We start from the raw sequence: 20,282 nt of genomic DNA, 5'->3' as shown, positions 1-20,282 counted from the left end.
GTTTTCTTGAAAGTTTCACCGTGGAAAAAGGTATTGAGATTTGAACGAAAAGGCAATTTAAGCCCTAGATTTATTGGATCATATCATATTCTTAAGAGAACTGGACTGGTGACTTATCAACTTGAGTTGCCCCATGAGTTAGACCACATTCATGATGTGTTCCATATGTCAGTGTTAAGATGGTACCAATCAGATCCTTGTCACATTGTTTTGATGGAAGAGATCGAAGTTAGGCCGAACTTGACTTTTTAGGAAGAGCCAGTATGAATTTTAGACAGGGAGGTAAATGTATTTAGACGAAAATGGATCCCACTGGTTAAAGTTCTTTAGTGGAACCATGGCACCGATGAAGCCACTTGGGAGCCAGAGGAATTGTTTCATCAGCAATATCCTCACCTATTCGAACCAGGTAAATTTCGAGGCTAAAATTTCTTTTAATGAGGGGAGAGTTGTCACATCTTGAATTTCTTATTGATAAAATTGTAAGTTTCTAAGAAGAATGAATGGTTGGCTTAATGGTTAAGAATTGGACTAGTTATCCTTGAAACCTTAATTTGATTCCCTTTGCTTACAAATTTTTATTTATTTTAAGCCTGTGTCGTCCAACCTCTGTCAGTTGTTAGATTTTAGTCTGACTTAAACTCTGTAGAATTTGATTAAGTTGATTATTCTAGAATTAAAAAAATGATTATCTGAATTATCTAGTAAGTTATCAATTTTTTTAAAAATTAATTAAACTAATTTTATTGAACAAATTTCTCCTTTTTTCTCTCTTTTCCCCCTTGTTTCGTCCCTCTCTTCTCTTCCCTCTTTATTTTCTACTTTTTTTCTTTCTTTTTTCCTCCTCCATTATTGCCACCCAAGTCTAGCTTCCTTCTTGTTTGTTTTCCTTTAGTTATCATGGCTGCCATTTTTCACCATTATTTTCTCTTTTCTTGATCTAATTTTGTTGCTATGAATATCATCAAATTGATGTCTATTGCTTATTTTCTTTTCTCCACCTTTTGTCGCACATTGAGTTGGAAGCAGCCATATTTTCCCTTGTATTTTTCGCCCCTCTAAGCCTCCTTTCCATCGATTTTCTCTTTCGATTTCGCTACTGGTTTTTACGTTTGCTTACCCTTGGTTGAACCTCCTTGGTCCCCGTGATGATTGCTCGGATCATTATTTGTCTATCATTCATTACAAAGCCAAAACAGGTAAAGCGTAAGTGCCGATTCTAGCAAGATCAAACGTTGTTTCCCTTCTTTCATTTTTCTATTTTGATAGATTGTGTTTAATACTTTAACCGATCTTCTTATACTGATTTTGTAAATTATTCTCGTTAAAAGGACAAATCTGAACATTTCGAATCAACAATGGCAATAGAAGTTGTTTGTATCACTATTGTTAGCCGAAACAAAGTAAGTAGGAATCCCGAATACAGATATAATTGCTCACTTTATTTTCCCTATTGTGGCCGAACCTTATAGGGTTATTTTATTCTTGGGAATGTACATGTTTAAATGACATTTAGTTGGATTTAATTCTTAAGAGTTGCGATGTTAAGTTAGGGTTTCATATTCACGTTAATCAGGTGTGGGTCTTCCTTGAAACTAAATAACTTAAATTTAAATTAATATATTTAAATAATATTGTTTGCTTGGTGACCGTGGTTTGGTCAAATGGCCTAAATGTTAATAAGTGGAATGCTGAATCAGGTATGCAAATATTTCAAAAGTTGATTGTTAAATGTTCTGTTTGGGTGACGAATGTGCGAATTGAATGCAAATATAGCATGCTAGATTGTGTATCCTTGTTCATGTGCATGTATGTTGTCTTGACTGAAATTGTGATATGTACGAAATTATGTTACATGCTATATTTATTTTTGACCATATTGAAAGTATGTACACATGCCACTAATTTTGGTTATTGAAAGTATGTTGGATGTACATTGTTATTATTTATTGAAAAGCATGATAAACATGCCATTGTATCGAAACTTTACTGATAAGCATGATGTGCTTTACTGATGGTATGTCATAATTGCATTGGCATGGGGTGGGTTTTTGAGGTTAACGGAGGAGTTCTGTGGAGAACTAGGCGGCATCTAAAGTCTGCATACTATTGTCAGTGCGCTACACTGAAGATTTGAGGTGATTGGACGATTTATCGCATTTATTCTGGTAGCTTGTTTGCAATTACTTTTACTGGCAGTTTTATCTGCATACTGATTTGGTGTTTTTATCCACAACGGGCTTAATCCCATACTGTTTTGGAGTTTAGTTGACAAGTTTGGGGAATTCCTGGTGTGTAGCGAATGAATGGGTAGGATTATTGTATTGAAACATTTAGCATGCCATACTCATATGTTGTAATGCCATGACAAATTGGTTGAACTGTGTAATAAATGAATCTTTGTTTGATTGATTGAATACTATATTGTATGGATTCACACTGAGCTTTTTAAGCTCACCCCCTAATTTACTCCTTACAGATAATTCTTAGGACTTGGATTCGACATTCAGAGGTCTCTTTAAGGAATTTCTGGCACTCAAATTTTTATTAAAATTTCTTTAATTATTTTGGTATTATTTTTATTTGGGATTGTAATTTTTATTTAAGTATGAATTGTGGTATGGAACATTTTTGAACTAGGATTTTTTCATGCATGAATTTTGACGGAAATTGAACAATTTTGGAAATTGGTTTAAATATGACTTAAAATATGGACTTTTCTATGAAAATCAAACACAATAATTTTCCGCTGCACAATGATAATACTAAGATTTTAACAAGGAATTTTCCAATGTAATCAACTAAGTTTTTTTAAATGACACAATCAATAAATAAATTGAACTTAACAATGGATGACCTAATTAACCGGTGTTTTCAGCAAAGCCTTATGCAACCACGCATAAGTTTTGAAATTTAACAAAAATGTGATTTTAAAATTGGACATTTTTACTTGGCCATTTTGGTGGCTACTGTAACATTCGGAATTCAGTCATAACGTCTAGGCCGGGTTTGGGGGTTATAAATTTCATAATTTATTCACTTTAGTCATTTTGAACAAAACTAACAATTATATATTACAATTTAGTCTTTTTTTTTCATATCTAAGTTTAAAATCTATCAATTTAACACCAATTTCTTCAAGAAATCAACGACTTTAATTTTTTTTTAAAATTAATAGTTTTACAAATTGATATATGAACTAACTAAATCAAATTCTCATGACCTAAAAAACATAAAATTTACAAGAAAATGACTTAATTGTACTAACCAAATCATGACCGAAAGCTTGAAACCCCTGGGAATTTTTCTTCTTTTCTTTCAATCGTGAATTCGAATGTGGAAGATGAAGATGAAGACTTTTCTATTTCCTTCCACTTAAGTTTTGGTTTTATACTTTGATAAAAACATGTTTAACTTTAATTAATTTAACTAATTATGTTGTAATTAATTTAAACAACCATCAGCTACTATCACATAGTTTAAATTTTATTTTATACCTTTGTTTAATTCCAATTTAAAATCCTGAGTTTTTGGCCAAATAAAAATTTATAGTGATAAGATTTTTATAATTTAGTCCCTACACCTAAATTAAACAATTAATAGACAAAATTGATGGGCTAAACTTTAATAAAATCTTATATCAACTCCGTAAATATTTTAACTTAATATTTACGATCTCGATTTACAAAAATGAGATTTCAAAATAGTCTTTTCTAGCACCACTTAATAATGATTTATCCTTTTAAAAATTTTACTATTTTTTATTTACTCAAAAATAGGGTATAAAAAGTTGTATTTTTATTTTTATTTAACTTTTTTATATAAGTTAACAACAGCATTACAATGAGAAAGGAAGAAAAGATTTATAAACACATAGATTGAATCTTAAATCTCATGCCAATTAATCAACTTGAAACACACAAATTAACCATAAAAGAACTTGCTTATGACTTTAACAATAACCATGTGTAAACTGGGGCTAATTATGGTAATTTATCTATCGCATTATTTTTGCTGCATTTTGGCTTTTTCTAAGTAGTGTTTTTCAAGAAATATGAGAAGTTTTCGGATCTTGTTCACACTTTTATGATCCATTTTCAGAAATAAAAATATTACTTTTTCCTAATTTTTTAAGCAATAAATTGAGTGCAATATTGGCTTACCAATTTATCATAACAATTATTTTATTCAAAACCTTATAACCAGTTTTGATAATAATTTTTTTATTATTGGTTGAGTCTTAATTCAATTAGTATAGGTATAATTATCAATGTAGAAAAATGTAAATTCGAGTATACTGAAGCGCTTATTCTTCTATTTATGGGTTGAAGAGAGACTAAAAGTAATTCTAGGCATTGTATAAAAAAAATAGATATGATCGAAATCTAAAATAAAATTATTAAAAAAATTTTCTTCTCTATTTTAATTTTTACCATGCATTATTATTTTTTCTATTTAAGATGTTCTCTAAATTATTATTTGATTTATTATATAGATTATCCGATATGTATATGTTGTAAAATAATAATTATACACATGAGTTTGTGTTAATTCCATGAGATGTCTTCAAATTATGGACATATTTTAAATTAACCTCCAAATTAAAAAAAAATTCAATTCAATTCATAAAGGGATAAATCTCAAAATTATATATGAACTTTGATTTAATGTATAATTGTATACATGAACTTTAATTTAGTGCAATTATTCACGTGAAACTCTAATTGTGGTTCAAATATATACTTGAAACATTAATTTTGATTTAATCATGCACATTTAAAGAAATAAATACATCAATTTATTTTTATATTGGATAAATATAATTATTTATGTATGCAATATATAAATATAAGATGACATTATATCAATAATTATGTTAATAATTTACAAGAATTAAATAAAATCAAAATTTTATGTATAAAATTACACAAAATCAAATTTCATGTATACAAATTACACATTAAACTATAGTTCAAATATAGTTTTGGGATTTATCCCATTCATAAAATGTAAGTATATTATCATTGAATTTTTTTTGTTAATTTAATCGTAAATTTGAGCGTTTAATGATGGCTTAAATTTGATGTAGATGCCAATTTAACTTAAACATATGAATCGATTAGAAACAGTATGGTATGAAAGTCCTTAAAATTTCAAACCCTAAAAGGTAAAATTGACCTGATTGCTCCACATGTTTAAATTGGTATTCATATGTTGGACTTAATGTCAAACCTACAATATTTAATATTTTAGGATTCAGTTATAGAATTTTAAATCTTAGGATAAATTTAGAGTTTAGTCTCTGGGTCATCTTGTGGAATTAACCCTTATTTATTTTCAATATTTTACATAATAATTAAATACCGAGGTGAAATTTGACTATGTTGCTTTACTCTGACACACAATTATGTCCGTAGTCAGGAGGTAAAAGAGAAAAAGGTAAAAACTGTTTTTTTTTCTTTAAAATAATGGTCTAAAAGTGTCTTGTATTAGAGAAGAAAATATTTAGATTTTAATTTATAAAATTGTGATGTTTAAAGTTAATTTATTAATATAAATTGATTTGTAAAAGAAAATAGGAAAAAGTGTTTTCAGTTAGTGTAGGTAGTATGAATAGAAACAATTATAAAATAACAATTTTAATAGCATAGTAATTTTTGAATAATTAAATAATTTTATAATTTTTTAAATTTAGTGGCTAAAATATAAAGCTATTAATAATTGAGTGTAGTTAGATCCATAAAAACATTATATCCTATTTCTTCATCACGTAACACGTGTTGGTCCCTCTAACCAAGAAAACTAGCACACGCGTCAACCTCATCCCTGTATTTAAATTCAAAAGCTCCGCTTGGCATCCAAAGAAAACAAAACCCACCAAAAATATAACATAACTGTCTCATCAGGTTTTAGTAGATTTCCGCTCTTTCATCATCCGTTTTCTAGCACCTAATGATACTATTATCATTAATTCAAAATTTTTTTTGAATATTTGCTACACCGCCATAGACTCTGTAAATTCAGTTCCTTCGGTTTCTTTTATTTTTTAATTCTTTTGTATTTGTTTGGTGGAATTTTTCAGTCAAAGAATGGCGGGAAACGATTGGATAAACAGTTACCTGGAAGCGATCTTGGACGTTGGTCCAGGGATCGATGAAGCGAAATCGTCATTGTTGCTGAGGGAGAGAGGTCATTTCAGTCCAACTCGTTACTTCGTGGAAGAGGTTATCACTGGTTTCGACGAGACCGATCTCCACCGTTCTTGGATTCGAGTACGGTTTCGTTTTCACCTTCTTTTTGGCTGTTCTCTCTCTCTCTCTCTCTCTCTCTCTCTCTCTCTCTCTCTCTCTCTCTCTCTCTTCTAAACATAGTAATACTCGAAATTCTTCCGGTCTCTCTGTTTTTTGTGTTCAATTTGAATAATGGACTGTTTTGAGTGTTTAATTTAAGTATACTTTTTTAAAATATATTTTTTGGTTTTAGGCTGCTGCTACGAGGGGTCCTAAGGAGAGGAACACGAGACTGGAGAATATGTGCTGGAGGATTTGGAATTTGGCTCGAAAGAAGAAGCAGGTTTTTTTTTCCTTTTCTTTTCAATGCTATTTCTGTTTGAATTTCGCATCTAATATAATTTTGCTTTTGATATGTAAACAAATATAGAAAATCCTCCTTTGATTGTGATGGACAATGTTTTATTAAACCGGATCGGGTGTTGAGGCCACCAGTTTGCATGTGGATCGGTCCGATTAAAAAATAATAAGAATTTTAAATATTGGTTGTATTTCTCGATTTAATCAGTTCAAAGCTACTGGTACCAGGTTAAACCAATCCGACCGGTCGGCTGGTTCAAACAACATTGGTGCTGGATTTGGTGTTGAGTGGTTAGTAGAATAGAAGTGAATTTATTTTCTTTTATTTCTTATTTGTGTTGTTTTTGGGTCAACTGTGATGACCTTCACAACAACGATAGTAAAGTTGCTTGTCCATGAGGATAATGCGATTTTTTTTGTTTGTTTTTCATTTGGCTGGGTGATTTTTAAGTTGAATACCAAATTGCTTGCTATTCAGCATGTCTAGCCATTTCTCTTTTTGGAATTAAGCTATAAATTAAAATTTTAGCATTATATGAACTACTCTGATTGAATAACTCAGGTCAACATGTTATTTTCGACCAGGGACAATTTGTATTGATTCTAAATTTTAGCTGTTTATCCTTGATGGTTTGATTGGTAATGAACATTGTATAGAGCACCACTATATTGTTTCACCTGTGTTATTTTTTTCTCTCTCCTCTTATTTGGTTGCTTTTCAGCTTGAGGGGGAGGAAGTTCAACGCAATGCTAAGCGTCACCTTGAACGTGAAAGAGGCCGCAGGGAGGCAACTGCTGACATGTCTGAAGACCTTTCAGAAGGAGAGAAAGGAGACTTTCCCGGTGATGGTTCAGCTCATGGCGATAGTGTTCAAGGAAGAATGCGTAGAATTGTTTCGGTTGATTTGATGGAGAACTTGGCCAATCAGATCAAAGAAAAGAAGCTCTATATTGTTTTGATAAGGCATGACCTGCACTTCTAATATGCTGACTTGTTACAGCCGTTGTTTAGTGATTCATATTTTCAAGGTGCGCTTTGTTCAGACATTTATGATGTAATGTAGTTCTTTCTAACCAGCTGTCTTCCTGCAGTCTTCATGGTTTGTTAAGGGGTGAAAACATGGAGCTTGGTCGTGATTCTGATACAGGTGGCCAGGTATTATTTTCCCACATTTTTTAATCCTGTCAATGTGGTCTGTATCTTGACTGTGTTATATCTGCTTCAAAGATGATCAATTACCCTATTGCACATTGGGAAAATTTGAATTTTGTTGTGCTGTACACAGGTCAAGTATGTAGTAGAACTTGCTAGGGCCTTGGGCACAATGCCAGGAGTTTATCGGGTTGATTTGCTGACAAGACAAGTGTCAGCTCCGGATGTTGATTGGAGTTATGCTGAACCAACAGAGATGCTTACGCCAAGAACTACAGAGAGCTCAATGCAGGAGCTTGGTGAGAGCAGTGGTGCTTATATTATTCGTATCCCCTTCGGTCCAAAAGATAAATATATACCCAAAGAACTTCTTTGGCCTCATATTCCTGAGTTTGTTGATTGTGCACTTAGTCATATCCGACAGATGTCCAAAGTTCTAGGTGAGCAAATTGGCGGTGGGCAACCAGTCTGGCCTGTTGCTATTCATGGACATTATGCAGATGCGGGTGATTCTGCAGCTCTTCTTTCTGGGGCTCTAAATGTGCCAATGCTTTTCACTGGCCACTCACTTGGTAGAGATAAGCTAGAACAGATATTGAAACAGGGTCGACAATCGAGGGACGAAATAAATACAACTTACAAAATCATGCGACGGATAGAGGCTGAGGAGTTATCTCTTGATAGCTCTGAAATTGTTATAACCAGCACTAGACAGGAGATAGAAGAGCAGTGGCGCCTTTATGATGGCTTTGATCCAGTACTGGAGCGCAAACTTAGAGCAAGGATCAAAAGGGGTGTCAACTGCCATGGGAGGTTTATGCCTCGTATGGTTGTAAGTAACAAGATATCAATTTTTTGTTTGTTATTCTTGCCTACAATACTTCTTTGCACAGGAAGTCTGTTGCTGTTAAAGTGTTAATTTTCATTGTTTTTTCTCTTATTAGCTTTGTTTGTGCTTATGTTGCTACAATAATATCTAGGTAATTCCTCCTGGAATGGAGTTTCATCATATTGTTCCACATGAAGGAGACATGGATGGGGATGCAGAAAGAAATGAAGAAGATCCTACTCCTGACCCACCAATTTGGTCCGAGGTTATAACTATACTTTTTTGTTTAAACTTTTCTTTAATAATTGCCTGATTCTGCACTTTACTGACCTTTCTTTTGATTGTTAAAACACTGATAACATTTTATAACAGATTGTTATTGGAGCAGTGATCTGATAATAGATATTATGCAGGTAATGCGTTTCTTTACAAACCCACACAAACCGATGATTCTTGCCCTTGCTCGGCCGGACCCTAAAAAGAATATTACAACTTTAGTCAAAGCATTTGGAGAGTGCCGACCTTTAAGGGAGCTTGCTAATCTTGTATGTCCATGAATTTGAGCTGAACTTGATGACACTGTCAATCTAGTTTTCTTATATGTTAGTTTTATCCCAATGATCTCACGTCTCTGGCTGTTGCAGACATTAATAATGGGAAACCGTGATAATATTGATGAAATGTCTGGCACAAATGCAACTGTGCTTCTCTCGATTCTTAAACTGATTGACAAGTATGATTTGTATGGCCAAGTAGCATATCCCAAGCACCACAAGCAGTATGAAGTTCCTGATATTTACGGGCTAGCAGCAAAAACGAAGGTACAGCTGATGAATTAATTTTTTATTTAAGAAATTATAATCTTCTTTCTTTTCAGTGGGAGAGTGGATCTTTTATTTGGATGTAAAAATTTTGACTTCTGGGTGATGGAATGATTGTCATATTATTCTACTTGTAATATATTATCAACTCTTTTTTCTCTTTCTTTACAGGGTGTTTTATTAATCCAGCATTTATCGAGCCATTTGGGCTTACTTTGATCGAGGTACTTAAGTTGTCTGCTATACCTATACTTTTTCTGCGTCAGATTTTGACATTATAAGCTATTCTGTAAACAGGCAGCAGCATATGGTTTGCCTATTGTTGCCACAAAAAACGGGGGTCCAGTTGACATTCACAAGGTTAGTTCACCATCACTATCAATTGTAACTTGAAGGCTGTTCTCGCGCCTATATATAAATATGGAGCAAGTTTGATGTTCTAAACAATACTCGTTGGTACTGACAATGAATTTGTTGCAGGTTCTTGACAACGGTGTACTAGTTGATCCCCACGATCAGCAGTCTATTGCTGATGCTCTTCTAAAACTTGTTTCAGACAAGCAATTGTGGGCGAGGTGCAGACAGAATGGACTGAAAAATATTCATCAGTTTTCTTGGCTGGAGCACTGCAAAACATATTTGTCTCGGATAGCCATGTGCAAGGCAAGGCAACCACAGTGGCAGAGAAGTAATATTGGCTTTGAATATCCAGAACCGAATTCACCTGGTGATTCTTTGAGAGACATACAAGATTTATCTTTAAACTTAAAGCTATCACTGGATGGTGAAAAGAATGAAGGAACTGGAACTTTCGATAATTCTCTGGATTCTATTGATCGAAAAAGCAACCTGGAGAATGCTTTTCTAAAGTTATCCAACGGAATTATAGGAGGTACAGAAAAGGCAAGTTTAATGGAGAAAGCAGAACAAAATGTTAGTGGTAGTAGGTTTCCGGTTTTGAGGTCGAAGAAGTACATTTTTGTGATAGCTGTGGATTGTGATTCAGTCTCGGATATTCCTAAAATAATTAAGACAATCATGGACGTAGCAGGAAAAGAGAATTCTATTGGGCTTATATTATCGACATCCTTGTCAATATCTGAGGTACACTCCCTTCTTATCTCGGGAAGCATAAGTCCATTGGATTTCGATGCTTTAATCTGTAACAGCGGTGGTGATTTATACTATCCTTCAACCAGTTCGGAAGATGGTACTGGGCTTCCCTTCACTGTAGACTTGGATTATCAATCGCACATCGAATACCGTTGGGGTGGAGAAGGTTTAAGGAAAACATTGGTTCGATGGGCTACTTCTGTTAATGAGAAAAAAGGACAAATCATCTCGGAAGATGAATCACGATCTACTGTCCATTGCTATACATTCGATGTGAAGGAACCTGAATCGGTAACCTATAAAACCTTATCCTCTCTAATTTTCAGTTCTTTTGTACTTTCAATTAACCTCAGAATTCTCCTCTAATGCTTGTTCCATCCTAACAGATTCCCCCAGTTAAGGAGCTTCGAAAGTTGATGAGAATCCAAGCTCTTAGATGCAATGTTATCTATTGTCAAAATGGCACCATATTGAATGTTATTCCTGTTTTGGCATCTCGAGCTCAAGCTTTAAGGTATTCTGGCAGAAGTTGTGCTTTTTCATTTCTGTCGTCATATTTCATCGATCATGTTTCAGACAACTCATTAGGTATTGAATTGATTCAAGCACTTAAATATATATAAAATACGACTTGGTCTGCTCTAGGTACCTATATATTCGTTGGGGCATGGAGTTATCAGGCATTGTCGTGTTTGCCGGAGAATGTGGAGACACGGATTATGAAGGCTTGCTTAGAGGTGTCCATAAAACGGTCATATTGAAGGGAATTGGCAACACTGCTCTCAAGCTTCACTCCAACAGAACCTATCCTCTAGATCATGTCCTGCCATTTGACAGTCCCAACATCCATCATGCTGAAGGATGCAGCAATGAGGAAATACGGTCATCACTTCGAAAACTTCAGGTTAGCAAGGAATAGTAGTTCTGGTTTGACGTGTCATAAATAGTACGTCCGGTCTCTCTGATATCAAGGTATGGATCCTTCTGTCCATAAAAACCACACTTGAATATTGATGCATAGCCTATATACTTCACTTCCTCGTCTTCCTTACTATACCAAAGAAAATCAATTCCATTTTTATTTCAAGGTTCAAATATTGACTCATATATTTATTATCTAAATCTGCCTGCTTTAATGGATTGAGTACTTGGATATCCTAATTCTAGTTACATTAATTTATTATTATTATTATTATTATTGGGTTTACTAAATGCAGATTTTTAGTGGATATAAATATCCAACTAACCATCTATCTAATTAATTCGTATTTAGATATTAGTAATTAGATTTAATGTTTAGGGCGAGTGTTACAGAATTGAGTTGAATCGAGTAAAAATATTTGAGTTAGTTGAGTTGATCAGTTTTATTTTATTATCTTAATTTGATTTGAAATTTTTTGAATAAAGTCTAGTAAAATTAATTTCGAATTGAATTAAATAAAATTGTTCGAGTTAAATTAAATAAAATTAAATATGTTAAATTAGAATCTTATAACAATGTAACTAATTTTGTGTTAAAGCACATAAATTTTAAATCTTATATATTTAAATTTTTGAAAGCAAAATAAAAAGATATTTTAGCATATTAAGTGGTAATTTACTTGTTTGGTTTTTTAAAATTATTATTTCAAAATTTTATTTAAATTTATTTATATATTCTTAGGATATTTTTAGAATTTCTAAATTGTAAATATATTGATTTTTAAGATTATTTTAATTGTTGTTAGGATTGATTAATTTGCTTTTTTTTTAAATTGATAGAATTAAAAGGGTATTTATATTAATTTGTTATTCGAATTATTGGTGTTACTAGAATTGTAAAATTTAATTCAATTTAAACTTAAAAGTCGATTTATTTAATTAACTTAAATTTTATTTTATTTTATTTTATTTTTGCTTTCGAGTTATCTTCAATTATTATATGTGAACTCGTAAGCTCACTCTTATATTTTCGGGTTGCAATGGTATGACATGTGAGCACAAATTAATATGGTTTTATTTGAGTGATCAAGTGTATTTCCAACTAATAAATTTTTAAATAGCAGAGAGTTCACAATAATAAAAAACTGTCTTTTAAATTTGAATGTATCAAAAAGCATTGATAAAATCTAAAAGAACAGATGAACAATGCTCTCTTCGAATGTCTATCTATTTTTCTAGGGAGAGAATAGAAATGAAATTAGAATTCATTTTCTGCTAAGGGGCTCTAGGATTGAAATTTATCGAAGCACGACTGTATCAAAGTCTCAATGAGCTCTAACATCAACAATATCAAAGGGTTGATATATTAGATTATTTATAAAAAAAAAATTATTTATTGTTCATGATATGTAAAATGTTTTTTGGTATATATAAAATGTAATAATTTGATGACTAGAAAACTGAAAAATCTATATTTGAGGGGTGAAATTTATTTGTATTTGTTTTCGACGCCTAAAAAATTTTTTGCCAACATTTTATTAACCAATAACTTTACAATTTAAGAGGTCCCAAATTTTTTTTTGACTGTTTTATACCAATGTTTAAAGGAAAGGGATTAATTGCCAAGGTAGTCGGAGTTATTGTTTATTTTATAATATATACTTATAAGTGTTTGAATAAATTTTAAATATAGAATACTTATCAACTATATTAAAGAAATTTCAAATTTGACACTTATTTTATAAGTCTTATTTGAAATTTTAACTTTATTTGGTTTTGTTCTAGAAATTCTAGATGAAATTTATCAAAACGAATTAGTATAAATAGAAATTTATCTCATATTTCTTGCCAATAAGATCATATAAATACCATCTGTCCCAAGAAATGATTAATTAGTATAAACCATTGATCATTTTGTTTTGAGAATGAACATTTAGCAACATTTTGGACCACCTATCTTCCTTTTATTTATTTCTCAATAAAGAGAATAGGTTCTATTCACTTTTACAAATGAATAAACAACATAATTTGTTAACAAGGTCGATAAAGTCATCCTTGTTTGCAAACTTAATTCGATATCATTGTGACAAATGCATCTCTACATTGTTCTCTTTCTCACTTTGAAGGTTGTTTGGAGAATTTTAGTTGTTCTTTTATTTAAATTTATCATTCCACTTTATAGGAGAGAAAATAATTATTATAATCACTATAGTTATAGTGATTATTAGATCTATACTATCCTATCAAATATCATGACCACAGCCATAGATATAACTTTGTCCTTTTTAAGATTGATTATGTAATGCTACATATACTTTAAGGAATGAAGCAGATCTAATGAGAAAATTTTCATTATCATAATTTTCTTTTAAAATTGATCTATAATTTTAAAGAAATTTTTACAAGCTTTCTTAGTGAGACTTTAGCCAAAAATTCATGATTAGCATCATTATACTGTTCTCAAGCATGTATAGATTTGAACTTCAAACTAATCATTATTGCTTATAATACACATTTACAATGGATAAAAAGTGTAACACCCCATACTCGACCCAATCACTAGGTCTAAGCTAGGGGATGCTACAACCATTATTGGAGTAAATCATTTAATCACAATATATTTCTCCATCATTATACCAAATTAAATTCACAAACATGATTATTATATTATTATATCATAACATATCCTAAATCGGGGTTCATATGAGCTTATGAAAGCTTATTTGATGACTTGAGATCATTGGAGGGCTAATAGGTAACATTTTCAAAAGATTTAAAGTTAATGTCACGACATCAAGGGATTAATGTCACGACCTCTAAGATAATATACAAGCTTCCCTACTCGAGGACCAAATTCGGAATGTCCCAAAAGAAGGCTTAAGAGTTTGAGGCCTGGCAAGCTGGTGATCACCAGTAGGTCTGGCAAGTTAGTGTTCGTCAGAAGGCCTGGTGAATTGGGGTTGCCAATGGATTTAGCGAACTATGATCGCCAGGAGGCTTGGCAAAGTAGAGATAGCAGTGGGCCTGGTGAGCTTTGATTACTATTTTGGGTCAAAAGTCAAAAGTATGAGTAGTCAAAGGGTAATTATACCAAAATTAGGAAGTCAACTTACTTTTCTTTTCGTAACACCAGCCATGCACGTAACTCTTTCCTATGTCTACTATGACTAGGGTATCTTAAGAACACCAAAACACTTTGTGCCTATAAATTGAGCCCTTTCCACCGAAAGTTCATATTTTTTTGAATGACAAAACTCTCTCAAGTTTCTTAATTGATTATCTTATTGTTAAGCTTTTACGAAATCCAAAACCCAGAACTTAGCTCTTAGGATTTAAGGTAAAACTCTGTTTCTTTATTATGTTGATGTTTAGGAGAAATTGTGAAAGGTTAGCAACAAAGGAAACTAGGTTCACCAAAAGACTAGCATGTACGGACCTAGGTTCACCAAAAGATTAACATGTGTGAACCTAGGTTCGCTTGTGTTTATGTATGAGTTTTCATGTGCTTTGATTGTTAGTGACTTGTGTATGTTTGTGAAATTGCAAACTTGATAGAACCGTCTACAAGCAAAGAGAAGGGAAAAGTGAATTTTGTTTAAAACTTATAACAAATTAATAAGCGTTCAAGGACCACCACATGTATGTGCCAACCATAGTGTTAATCATGAGCTTAGGGTTTTAAGCTAAGTTTCAAGAGGAAGCCTTTTTTAAAACTCTGTTTTATGGTTGTGTTTAAATATGTGTTTTAATGAATAGTGATATGCGAGCTCTATATTGCGAGCCAATTATGAATAATGATTTGCGAGCTTCTTATGATTTATGAGCTCTATGTTTACATAAATTTTTTGACATGATAATCTTCTGAAACCGTTGAATATAATGGCATGCCATAGGATTTTGAGTACTCACCTTTATGTTTTGTGTTTTGGAGAAGACCTTGGGATAAGTTGGAGAGATAAGCGAATGTTGAGTTAAGATCCATTTAATGGGACATGTTGGTGTGTTTGGAGAGTGCTTAGCTATATGCTACACTTATGAGACATGTTAAGACTCATTGAGTTATTCTGAGCCGTTATAAGGTTATCTGTTTATCCTACAAGAAAGGAACATATGAATAAGATTATGTTTTCTAAAATATTATATTTTATAGTTTTTAAGCTAATTGGCAGTAAGTAACCGCGAACCAAACTTTGCTTAAGTATAGTGAACCCAATTTGTAGTTCAGTGACTTCGCCATTTGTTTAACTTATGTTTGTGCGTGCTGTGTGGTTATTCTTTCTTGTATGTTCACTGAGTTTGCAAGAGCTCACACACTCCTTCCTAACACCGCGGATAGGTAGATTAAACGGGTTGTAATGGCGAGGTGAGTGATCTAGGTGAAGCATAAACATTGGAAAAGTAGTACAAGCAAACTCTGGACCTAAAGGAAATGTGGGAATCTGCTTGGTCTGAGAGATATCTTTTTGATGACTTCGTCAGTTATCCTAAGACTTAGAATATTTTTATGTTTTCTTATGTTTTTCTTTATGTTCTTACTAGCGACTGACATTAAAACACATGAAATTTTAAGTATATAAATATAATCTGAATTTGATTGATATTTTCTTAATTTACATGTTCATACTTAAGTAATTAATCTCAAACATAGTGTTCGTCAGAAGCGACAACATGAAATATTCAAATATGAAAAATTTATAAAGTTCACTAAAGTTGCTATGAAATGACGAGGTTGGCAAACTGTGCAAAATGCGAACCCTAACAATTGGCAAATTGGTTTTGTGAATCCTTAAGAAATTTTGATATGCAGAATAGGAGAAACCTTGCAAATCGAGTTTGCAATACCTAAAAGTGTAGGAGTAGTTCGTGAAACTTAATCCGTTAAATGAGTTTTACACTGTTAAGCCTTAGAATGTGCAAGTTACACTAGGAGCGAACCTTGATGTTGATATGTGTAAACTGCTTACTTAAACTAGAATACCACCTAGATAAAATTTAGTTAAGCGTATTATTGAAAGTACTTATGTGATAACCCATTGCATGTTAGTAATTTAAGCATATTTTGTGTGGTGTGTTGGAGGTTAGGTTGGGCTTTAATGGAGAGTAATAAGTAATAAGTAGATTATTTGTTGTTGGGGGTAGGATTGAGAAAAAGACATTGCCTTGGTTTAGTTGTTCTTTATGTAGGGATTATGCTTTGGATCACTATCCGCTACTCACCTTTCTAGTAATTGTGTTCACAGATATACTTAGCGAGCTATACTCACAAGTGAAGTGTGCGAGCTATGCTCACAGATGTGTTTTGGCAAACTTGTTTGTAGATGTGTTTTGGCGAACTAAGTTTGCAAATGTGCTTGATACATAACTGTATGTTCTCAAACTTGTGTCTTATGTATGTTTCAAGTTACTAAAATGCCTCTCAGAAGAGTAAATACGAATGCGAACCATGTTAATGGACTACGGACCATTCAGACGGTGACGAGACTTTGGTGTCACCTGTGCAACATTGCAAGGCAAGCGTTTTGGTTGAAAGTGTCGAACCATTAGTACAAGCCATGATTGGGGCCTTCTAACGTGTCATCGATACTAATGTTGCTTTAGTTAGTCGAGGATTATCACTAGAGTGTCTTTGAGCTCTAGGTGGTAAAAAATTTAGTACTGTCAAGGGAGCTAATCCTACTAAGACAGAGTACCAGCTTGATGGTTTTGAGAAGATCCTTGAGCAAATGGCTTGTATTGAGTAAGAAAAGTTGGGATGTGCTATGTCCTTACTAACTAGTGAATCTTATCGCTGGTGGAACACAGTAAGGCAAGGAACTACTGCAAATCGATTGACTTGGGATTTTTTCCTTGAAACGTTTAAGAAGAAGTTCATGGGTGAATAGTACATGAAAGCTTGCAAGCAAGAATTCATTAACTTGTTGCAAGGCGAACTGTCTATAGCTGAGTATGAGGCAGAATTTGTGCGACTAAGCCAGTACGCAGTTGATATGGTCTTTTTGGAAAGGGATCGTTGTAAAAGGTTTTACTTTGGGTTACATCACAATATTCAACTCTATCTGGTAGCATACGACACGGTGAACTTTGATGAGTTGGTTGAAAAGGCGAAGGTTGTCGATAAGATAAGGGCAGTGGCTCCGCGAACTATAACAGGGTCATGAATATTTGGAAAATTTAGAAAAACATCCAAGATGGATCCTAAATTGCATAACTCTGGCAGAAACGTTAGACAAAACTTACAATCAGATCAATCACTGTAGCAGGGTAACACCCAAGCTGAAAAGGAGGTTTGCAACAATTGCCAAGATAGCTACTCTGTGAACATTGCAAAGTTAGGCATCCTAGGGAATGTGGAAAGTTGGCTGGGGATGTTTCAAATATGGGTCTAAAAAGCATTTGTTAAGGGACTGCCCAGAACGATAAGAGAGATCGTAAACTCAAAATGTGACCTTCACACTAGTGCGAGCAGGGGTTCGCAGACGAGTTCGAGGAATAGGCAGTGATACAAGACAAGCTGGATAACGAACCCTAGCATACATTGTTACCACTCAAGCTGAGGTAGGAGGGTTCGTATGAGTGTATTCTGTCAGGAAACCACAAGATCAGGGTATGACCGACATCATCACAAGTACCTTTACTCTGTGAACTATCTCGTTGTTTTCTTTGATTGATTCTGGTTTCACACACTTTTACACTTTGAGTGAACTGGCCTGTGAGCTGGGTATTCTAATAAGGCACATTGATAAGGGTATAACTATCACTAGTTCATTTGGTGAGAGTGTTCTAGTCGATAGAGTGTATTGTAGGTGTCCTTTGATGATCTAATGACATGTTTTCTTTTCTAATTTGATAGTATTTCCCTTTTATGGGTTTAACATGATTTTAGGAATGGGCTGGCTAATTGAGCATAAAGCTAAGATTGATTTTGAGCTGAAAAGAGTGACTTTGCAAAGTGGGGAAAAGGGTGGAAATTGTTGTGGTTGGTGAGTGAACCCAATTTTTGTCCAACATGGTCACAACAATTAGAGCAGAGAAGATGATGGGGAAAGGCTGCAAAGCCTACCTCATTTATGTGGTGGGTTCATAGGACAAAACGATAGGGATTCACGACTTTCGCACTGTGAAAGATTATCCTGATGTATTTTTAGATGAGCTACTTAACTTACCCCCAGATTGTGAAGTAAAGTTCGACATTGAGTTATACCTAGGTAGTTTGCCAGTGTCTATTTCATCTTATCGCTTGACACCAAAAGATCTTAAGGAACTGAAGATACAACTACAAGAGTTGCTTGACAGAGGTTTCATTCGACTAAGTGTATCACCATGGGATCTCCATTCTGTTTGTGAAAAAGAAGGATGGTGGTTTAAGGATGTGCATTGGCTATAGATAGTTAAACAAATTAACCGTTAAAAATAAGTACCAACTACTAGGTGCCACAATGTTCTCAAAAATAGACTTGCAATCAGGATATTATCAACTTAAGGTGAAGAAGTCAGACATTTTGAAGACAACATTTAGAATAAGGTATGGGCCTTATGAATTTCTAGTCATGTCCTTTGGTTTGACAAATGCACGTGCTGTCTCCATGGACTTGATGAATAAGTGTTTCATGAGTATTTAGATTAGTGCGTGGTGTTTTTCATAGATGACATTTTGGTGTACTCATGAATTGAAGAAGAGCATTGTAATAGGCCAATTTAGCCTGAGCTCATAAAAAAATAATGAAACAAAGTCTAAAATTATATCATTTGGCCCGATCGGGATGGCCCATTACTTGAAAAGATTGAAGGTCTATCTACAAGCTGATGCATATAGAAACATAATCTTCAAGGATATGCAATCTTAGATATGATATGCAATCTTAGAAGATATGATTTTGTAATCTTAGAGATTTAATTTGTAGATACATTTTAATCTTAGCCGTTGATGTAATTAATCTGTACCATTGGGTTTGAGGAGGCTCAACTATAAATAGATGCCTCTCCCTTCATTGTAAAGGATGGAAGTGGGGAGTAATAATAATTCTTAAGATTATTTACTCAAATTTCTCTCTCTCTTGCGTTCTTATTTTGTTGATTTGTGTATAATTTATTTATTGATTTGTATATTGTTGATTTCAAATCTCTTTTCTCTTATTATTCATTTTTAAATTCATTATTTTCAAATTTGTTTATATTTTATTTGACCTTATATTTTATTTATTTTATACTCTTTATTTTAAATTTATTGGTCTTATTATTGATGCTATTTAATCCTCTATTTGTTATTTTAGTTTTTTTATTAAATTAATTATTTTAATATTATTAATACTATTATGTGGCATCATTAATCTTGTATCATTATTATTATTATTATTATTTATTATTATTTTTATTTTTATTCTTATATTCATGCGCATGCATCGTTTTTATGTAATATATATATTGTTTTATATATAGTATACGTATGCTTATATATATAGTATACATATGTTTTTATTTTTATTTTACTTCCTAACTTTTATATACATATATATACTTTTATATTTAGTTTCAATTTTTTTTTACTTTTGTATATATGTACATGTATGTATTTATATATTTTTCTAATGAATATTTATATATATACGCACATGTCTATGTTTTTTATTTTCTTAAATACAAACTTATATTTTCAACACATATGTTATAATATATATATGTATATTTATATATTTTTTTTATTTTCATAAATGCATTATATATATTTTGTTATAAATTCTATAGTCCAAAATTTTATATGTAAACCCATGTATATGTCTTTTATTCTTTATAATTTCATGTATATAGTTTGCACCTTTTTTCTCTTTATATTTTTTTTATTTCCTTCATTTGCTTAT

At 32.5% G+C, this 20,282-nt stretch overlaps 1 protein-coding gene across 1 annotated transcript; it reads left to right on the top strand.

The window, feature by feature from the left end:
• Positions 1-5,919: 5,919 nt before the first annotated feature.
• On the top strand, positions 5,920-11,854 carry LOC121218323 (probable sucrose-phosphate synthase 1). Its single transcript, XM_041095398.1, has 13 exons — positions 5,920-6,272; positions 6,484-6,573; positions 7,313-7,554; positions 7,683-7,746; positions 7,877-8,575; positions 8,724-8,837; positions 8,986-9,117; positions 9,217-9,392; positions 9,563-9,617; positions 9,691-9,753; positions 9,874-10,797; positions 10,893-11,020; positions 11,152-11,854. Exons 1-13 carry the CDS (start codon positions 6,090-6,092, stop codon positions 11,423-11,425), a joined length of 3,144 nt encoding a protein of 1,047 aa, XP_040951332.1. The 5' UTR covers positions 5,920-6,089; the 3' UTR covers positions 11,426-11,854.
• Positions 11,855-20,282: the final 8,428 nt, after the last annotated feature.

Source organism: Gossypium hirsutum, chromosome D06 (genome assembly GCF_007990345.1).
Source record: "Gossypium hirsutum isolate 1008001.06 chromosome D06, Gossypium_hirsutum_v2.1, whole genome shotgun sequence".
Lineage (NCBI taxonomy): Eukaryota > Viridiplantae > Streptophyta > Magnoliopsida > Malvales > Malvaceae > Gossypium > Gossypium hirsutum.
The sequence above is the reverse complement of the archived record's forward strand: the minus strand, read 5'-3'. Positions and strand labels throughout refer to the sequence as shown.